Here is a 7864-nt window from a genome sequence, read left to right on the forward strand (position 1 = left end):
TGCACCAAACACACAAATCCCACACTAAGGGTGCTCAGCAGAACCAAATCTGGGGGTTTCACCCCAAAATCCCCTACAGGAACCCCGCAAACACACAAATCCCACACTCAGAGTACTCAGTGTCACCAAATCCAGGGGTTTCACCCCAAAATCTCCCTTTGCCCCCTGCCATTGATATTTTTTATTTTAGGTGGGGTATTTTTGAGCCAGATTTCTCCTCTGACCACCTTTAAAATCCTCAGTGCTACCCATAAACCCCCCCACACCCACCCTAACCACTCCAGAGACTTTTCCTCCTATTTTGAGCTTTTTCTGCTTTCTGTTCCACAGGTAAACACCCAATATCGGCATTGGATTCTCTCCATCTCCCACCTTTCACTCAGCTTACTGACTTCTCCTTCCAAGCTGCCTGCAAACTCGATTAAGACCCAAAGAAATTAAGAATTCAATGCACAAAATATTAAATTGTGACAGAAAAAAATAAAAAAAAAAACCCTGCAAACGGGCAAGATGTGGGGGTTTCACAAATGTGATGGCTCCGAAGTTACACAGCTGCTTTTAGCAGCAACTGAGGGTATTTAAAGGCCCATTTTTGGTCATTTTTTTCCTCAAAAATTTCCTGAGTGCCTCACCTGAAGCGTTTAAGGTGCAGCCGGAGGACCTGAGGTAGTCTGTAGATCAGCAACTGCTTTTTAGCTTCACTCAGAACAAGAGGTTTGGGAGAAGATTTTCGCCGTTTACCTGCCAAAAAAAAACCCCAAACCCCCCCCCAAAGCAAAGATTATCAGGATCCTGTTCATTCCCCAAAGAGAAAAACCAGCACAGGGTGAAATCTTTATTTTTTTCCAGCATGGGGATGGCCACAGGAATAAACATTTCAGAATTTCTTTCCCCTCATCACACAAACATCCGTCACCTCTAAGTGACAAATCAGAGTTTTTCCCTGTTGGAATGTTGAGCCAAAGATTTCCTGGGCTGCAGAATTCCGACAGGTGAATTCCAGCTCACAAATATTCCGTATTTTATTCTCTCTGCTGCTTTGAGCTTCTCACAGAAACATTTAAAAAATGCTCCCAGCAACAGCAAAGCTGGAAAAGAGGAAGAATTCCTCCCTCCTCTTCCCAGGAAAGGCTGGAGCAGAAGGGGCCAGGTGGCTGTCAGAGATCCCAATTAGCACAGCACCTGTTAATTGGATTTGTGCAGCCCCAGCTCTGGCAGCAGTGCCCCCTCTGCTCCTGGCACCTGGGGCCTTTCCCCTGACTCTTCCAGCTGGAAAATGCTTCTTGAGCCATTCAGAATTCCTTAAAAGTCATTCAGAATTCCTTGAAAGTCATTTGGAATTCCTTAAAAATCATTTAGAATTCCTTGAAAGTCATTTAGAATTCCTTACAAGTCATTCAGAATTCCTCAAAAATCATTTAGAATTCCCTTAAAAGTCAGTCAGAATTCCTTAAAAGCAATTTAAAATCTTAGTGAGCTAGAATTCCTCAGCCATTTAGAATTCCTCAAAAGCCATTCAGAATTCCTTAAAAGCCACTCAGAATTCCTTAAAAGCCACTCAGAATTCCTTAAAAATAATTTAGAATTCCCTCAAAAGTCACTTAGAATTCCTTAAAAGCCATTCAGAATTCCTTACAAACCATCCAGAATTCCTTAAAAACCATTCAGAATTCCTCAGCTATTTAATTCCAAAGTATTCAAATGAATTTCTTTTCTTTTCCCTCCCAAAGAATCAAAGCAAACCGAGTTCAGCTGAAGCTGAACTCTCCCAGTTTGCGGGTCAGGATTTATTGCAGGCTCTGTTTCCAAGCACACGCACTCAGGAACGATTTCCCAGCCCTGCAGGAGTGTCCCTGGCAGGGGACAGTGCCAGGGGGTGGTGGCACTCACTGTTGCACTGGTCACAGGCGTAGATCCTCCCCTCCAGGGCTTCAGTCTCGGTGAATTTGGCCAACATCTCAGTGAGCAGGCACTCAGCCTGGGGCACGGGCAGGATTCCCTTCTCCAGGGCATGGTACCGCTCTGGGAACTCCAGGGACAGGTCCCAGAAGGGCTCCACAGTGTTGGATTTGTAGTTGCACGTCCTGCAGGTGACCTGGGACAGGGACACAGGGACACACAGCTGGCTTTGTGTTGGAATCTGAAACGCAGGGAATTCTCACAACTTTGGGCTTTTGGGGCCTTCCAGAATTGGAAGGTGGCCAAAAAGGGTCATCAAATCCGGCCCTGCACAGGACACCCCAAATTCCCCAGATTTGCATCTATCCGTGTCTCACAGGAGGAGTCGCTGCTCCAACCTTGGGAGGCAAAAAACTACAAGGAAAAGGGGCAAAAAAAAATGCAAAGGCACCTTAAAAACGCATTCAAAGCCTAAAAGCTCAGGACTAAACACATTCAAAGCCTAAAACCAGGGGCTCAGGACTTCTGTGCTGGTGCAGGTCTCATCCAGAAGCGGCACAACTGAAGTGAATTTCTGCTAAATGTGACAAGGATGGAAATGGTGGCAATTCAAGGGATTTTTTCCTCAGGAATTGGGAATTCCTAAGAGACTCCTAAATGGGACCCTCAATGTGCAGAGCCTTTGCCTGAAACCTCAGGACTTAACACATTCAAAGCCTAAAATCTCAGGACTAAACACATTCAAAGCCTAAAACCAGGGGCTCAGGATTTCTGTGCTTGTGCACGTCTCATCCAGAAGCGGCACAACTGAAGTGAATTTCTGCTAAATGTGCTAAATTTGTGCATTTCCAAGGACGGAAATGGCGGCAACTGAATGGATTTTTTCCTCAGGAATTGGGAACTCCTAGAGTCCTAAGAGACTCCTAAATGGGATCCTCAGTGTGCAGAGCCTTTGCTCCTCGGTGTGAACAGCTCCAAGTGATGCCCGTGGAAAAGCAATTCCATACCTGGCTGAGCAACTGCCCATGGAAAATGGTGTTGACCACCTTGAGGACCTGCTTGGTGAGCTTCCTCTGCGAGAAGGGGATGAGGATCCTGCGCCTGTTGCCCTCAGACTCCAGCTCCTGCTGCACCTTGTCCAGGAGCTCGCACAGGAACTCCTGCGCGTCCTGCTGGTCGTAGCCGCGGAAGGCGGGGATCAGGCTCCACACGGAGTGCAGCATGGCAAAGGGAGACACCAGGGCCCACTTGCCAGACCACATCACCCTGAACAGGGTGTGCAGCTCGTGGCACAGGGAGATGTGCTTGGAGCTGGGCTCCTTGGGCTGGATCAGCTCCAAGCTGCGGCTGATGGAGGAGCCCCCGTTCAAGCCGGCCGCGGAGCTCTGAACCTTGTCAGGCTTCCCCGGCTCGTTGGCAGCAGCACCATTTGCCAGCTTGCCAGGCATCCTGGCCCTCCCATTCACAGTTTTAGCTAAAAGTTCTTCTGTTTCACAGAGATCAAGAGTCAAGAAACATTCTCTGAACTTCTGGAGGTGGCTGAGCACCTGCAGGATGGAGTTCATGTAACAAGTGTTGCCCAGGTTCCTCAGCCCCGTCACCCCGGGCGTCATCAGGGGCTGCCTCCGGATGGAGTAGAACTGCTTCAATCTGCTGCTCTGCACCTGCCTTGAGGTAGGGGAAGCTGTGGCCACCTCCCTGAATTTCCTTGGGATCAAGCTCTCCCTGTGCATGTGGGACAGCAGCCTGGCGCTCTTCCTGGGGGGAGTGCTGGCCAGCTCCTCCAGGAGCTGCCTCTTCATCTCCCGCCGCCGCTGCCGAGCCGCCTCCTTCTTCTTCTCCAGCTCCTCCATTTCTTTTTTCTCCTTTAGTTTCAGCTGTCCCCGGGAGCTCTTGTGGAACCAGGTGCGCAGAGCCCTCGCCAGCAGCGCCTGGCGCCGGTGCCACAGCGCCGTGAGCATCTGGGACTGGCCCTGGGGGCTCCTCCTCCTCCAGGCATCCTCGGCCAGCGCCATGGAGCGCAGCGTCCTCCCGTTCCTCTGGCCCTTGATGGCCGACAGGGAGCTCCTCAGCAGCTTCAGGTCACCCTCGGGGTTGTCATTGAGGACATAATCCTGGCAGAGGTAACAGAAGACGTAGAGCTCGTGCACTTCCATGGCCAAGGGGTGCCGGGTCTCCTGGAAGTGCCTCAGGGCGTGCTCCTCGATGTAGCGCCCGCAGGCCACGTGGGAGCACTTGAGGCAGGCCCAGAGGGACTCGGTGGTGTGGCAGTCCACGCACTGCCACTTCTGGGGGTTCAGGATCGAGTGGTCCTGGGCGAGTCGTAGCCGCCCCACATGTTTGCATCTATCCATGTCTCACAGGAGGAGTCGCTGCTCCGACCTTGTGGGGGGATAAAATACAAGGGAAAGGGTTTGAGAGGTGTGACATGGATTTGAGGTCTTTTTATAGGGTCATCGGAAGGGTTAGGATCACATCAAATCTGATTCTTGGCTCTCACAGCACACCCTAAATTCCCCACATTTGCATCCACCCATGTCGCACAGGAGGAGTTGCTGCTCTGACCTCGGGGGGGAAAAACACAAGGGAAAGGGTTTTAGAGCTGTGACAGGCATTTGAGATCTTGTTGAAGGGTCATTGGAAGGGTTAGGGTCATCAAATCTTGGCCCTGTGCAGGACATCCCAAATTCCCCATATTTGCATTTATCCATGTCTCACAGGAGGAGTCGCTGCTCCAACCCTGGGGGGAAAAACCACAAGGAAAAGGGTTTTAGAGCTGTGTCAGGCATTTCAGATCTTGTTGAAGGGTCATTGGAAGGGTTAGGATCATCAAATCTGACTCCTAGTCCTGCACATGATATTCCAAATTCCCCACATTTGCATCCACCCATGTCTCACAGGAGGAATCACTCCTCCGACCTTGGGGGCAAAAAACCATAAGGGAAAGGGTTTTAGAGCTGCAATGTGGATTTGAAATATCCTTGTAGGGTTATGGGATATCCCAATCGGAAGGAGGCCAAAAGGATCATCAGATTTGAGTCCTGGCCTTGCACAGGATACCCCAATTTCCCCATTTTTGCATCTTAATCTTCCAATTACAGCTTCACGTGATGAAGTCACTGACCCCAAGTTTGCTTCCCCAGCTCACTTTTGTTTCCATCTCTCAGGGCCGGAGGCAGTGAGATGTTGTTGATTCCCAGGCCTGGAGAGGAATAGTTTTGGAAAAATGGGAAAGCAGCAGCTCACACTGTATGTGGAGTTTAAAGTTATACACTAAAGATTTACAGGATTATAAATGTATGAAAATCTAAAATCCTAAGTCTTGATAAAAGATTGGTTTGATAGAAGATCCCCAGTGAACTGTGGATCCCTTTCCCCAGTCCCTCCAAGGCTCTGGGGCAGAAGGAGGGGTCAGAGCCAGGCTCCTCATGGGGTGCAGCTCACACATCCTCTCATCAACCACTCAAGAATGACAGGATTATAAATGTATGAAAATCTAAAATCCTAAGGCATTGGTTTGATCAAAGCTCCCCAGTGAATTGTGGCTCTTTTTCCCAGTCCCTCCAAGGCTCTGAGGGGTCGGTACTCACGGGGTGCAGCTCACACATCCTCTCCTCGGCCCCGCCGCGTCCCGGCCGTGCAGCAGCCCCATCATCCTCCCACAGTCCTGGAGAATTTAATTACTGGGAAGTCCTCACCGCCAGGCAGCTTCAAAGCCCTGGAGAGAGAGGGGAAAATATCCTGGTGATGCACAGAAACCAAGCCTGGACCGCTGGCAGGAGCATCATTAACCCCTCAGTGCAGAACTCATTTATCCCAGAAATAATTTTCCCCCAGGAATTCCCCCCAGGATCCCGAATTCTCACACACAAAATTCCATTCCATTTCATTCCCTGCTTTCATTTTTTTTTTTTTTTTATTTGAGCAGGCTGTAAAAAAAAAAAATCTGCTGATCACATGGAGCCTCTTCATGGCGAGGCTTTTGTAGTGGATGACCCAACATATGGCAGAGGGAAAAAATGGGAGTCCAAAAAACCCCAAACAAACAGGAGGAAAAAATGTGGCCCTCCTGTGATCACTTGGATTTTTGGCTGCTTCGAGGGAGGAGAAGGGGGAAAGATCAAAAAAAGAAAAGCTGTGCTCAGTTAAATTTCAGTTCTAGGTGGTTTCTCAAACAATATAAAGGAAGAAATGAGGAGCTGGCAGGTGCAAAGGGCAACAAAATAACCAGAGAGGAGAGAAAAATGGGGAAAAACACAGAGGAAGAAGAGAATGGAAAAATGGATCTCAATGAAGTTAGTTACACAGGGGCCTGGCACACAGAATATGTGCTTAAAACATCATTTTATGAAATGCAAAGCTGAACATTTGCCAAAGCTCTGAGGCAGGGATTGGGCCCTCACCTGCATGGGTGGGCAGGGAGCTGGCCAGGTGAAGGAAATGCTTTTTTCGTGGCCCCAAATGACACAAATTTGCTTTAATTGCCACCTTTATCAGTGTTATTGCTGTGGAGGATGGAATTCTCTTAGAGAAATATCAAAGCTCTTCAGCTCTTTCTCCTGGACTCCACTGAAAGCTCAAGTGGCCACTTCAGCACCCAAAGAACCCCTGAGGTTTTTATTTAAACCAGCTCAGAAATTCCCACATTTCCCTTGGCCTGGGCTCACTCCCTCCCAAATCCCAAGATGTGGAAAGGATTTTGGAAATCCTCACCTAAACAAAGGATTGATTTGGTCTCTTTTTTTCCAAGTTGGAAAAATCCCTTCCTCACCTTTTTCCTTTTTTTTCTCCTCTTTCCTCTTAATTTTCCTCCTCAGGTATGGATATAAAAATCATGGAATTTTATTTCGAATCCTTAACCTCAGTGAGAGCAAGTGGCAGAAATTCCAGCTTGCAGGAGTGCAGACACTGTGGTAACATTGACAGCCTTCATTTACATAAAAGAATACTAATTATGTTGTATCATCAACATCTGTGATTCTGCTCACTGCCATATGCGACAGTGTGGGGAATTTAACCCTTCAGCCTCCCCAGCACATCAAATTTCTACTTTGGAACAAAAAAATAGGCCTGAAATACAGAATTCTTTAGGGATTCATCAAACAGCTGGTTGCTCATGGGCTCTGTGAAGTGTAATTTTCAAAAAAACATTGAATTTCTCCTCAATTCCCAAAGGGGAAGAGCTGCTGGGTTCTCCCAGGAAATCACTCCCACAGCAGATCCAGGGAATTAAATAAAAAAATGAATAAATAAAAGCAGATGAAGGAATCCTGTGTGACAATGCAGGAGATAAATCAGCAGCCTTTTGTCAACTGCTTTGGCTTTTCCTGTGCTGGGCCAGGAGATTTCCTGCTTGGAAAAGGGAAGGGATTCCAAACACCTCAGCCAGCTGACAAAGCAGCTTTGTCGTGTTGAAATTGGGGAATTCTCAGCACAAAAGCACCTTTGATGCTGCATTTGATAGTCCCCTCTTCTCTTTAGGTATCCACAGATAATTCCCTTACAAATCCAGGCCATAATTCCACATCTGAAAGTTAGGAAGGAATTGTGTTTGTTTAACCCCAAACCACTTGAATGAGAGGTTTTTCCTCGAAAGTGAAGCTTCTCCACCCACCAGAGTTCTTCACATTCAACATTTCTCCTGCTGACTCAGATTTTTCCCTCTTTCCATGGGGAAAAAAAAAAAAAAAAAGATTGGAATAAATTCTCACATGTTCCAAAGGCAGCTGGAGCAGCTGCAGGTCCAGCTCTGCACCCCCCACACATCAGAGTGAAATAAATCCCTGGAAAAGCTGGCACAGGACTAAGGAGAGAAGTTTTCCTCTCTTTCCCACGTGCACACAAACATTTTGTGACAATCTCCTCCTGGGAACAGGGAGCTGCAGCTCCCAGTGGGAATTCCAAGGCTGGGATTAAAGGGGAACAGGATTTGTGAGTCAGGAGCTGTAAACACAGGAAAAACAAA

General features: G+C 48.0%; 1 protein-coding gene across 4 annotated transcripts in view; it reads right to left on the reverse strand.

The window, feature by feature from the left end:
* The window catches only part of USP49 (ubiquitin specific peptidase 49), a 7528-nt gene extending 1910 nt beyond the window's left edge, over positions 1-5618 (reverse strand). For 2 of the 4 annotated variants that reach the window (XM_031063541.1, XM_031063543.1), the window contains exons 1-5: positions 5509-5612; positions 5330-5348; positions 2907-4281; positions 1891-2095; positions 633-741 (exon numbers count right to left, since the gene is read on the reverse strand). In XM_031063541.1, the coding sequence (XP_030919401.1) occupies positions 633-741; positions 1891-2095; positions 2907-4253 (1661 nt within the window). In that variant the 5' untranslated portion in view covers positions 4254-4281; positions 5330-5348; positions 5509-5612. Of the gene's footprint in view, positions 1-632; positions 742-1890; positions 2096-2906; positions 4282-5023; positions 5102-5329; positions 5349-5489 lie in introns of all 4 variants that reach the window. The other 2 variants (XM_031063542.1, XM_005428894.2) reach the window with 2 other exon arrangements.
* Between the last annotated feature and the right edge of the window lie 2246 nt (positions 5619-7864).

Source organism: Geospiza fortis, unplaced genomic scaffold (assembly GCF_000277835.1).
Source record: "Geospiza fortis unplaced genomic scaffold, GeoFor_1.0 scaffold14, whole genome shotgun sequence".
In the NCBI taxonomy this organism is placed as follows: domain Eukaryota; kingdom Metazoa; phylum Chordata; class Aves; order Passeriformes; family Thraupidae; genus Geospiza; species Geospiza fortis.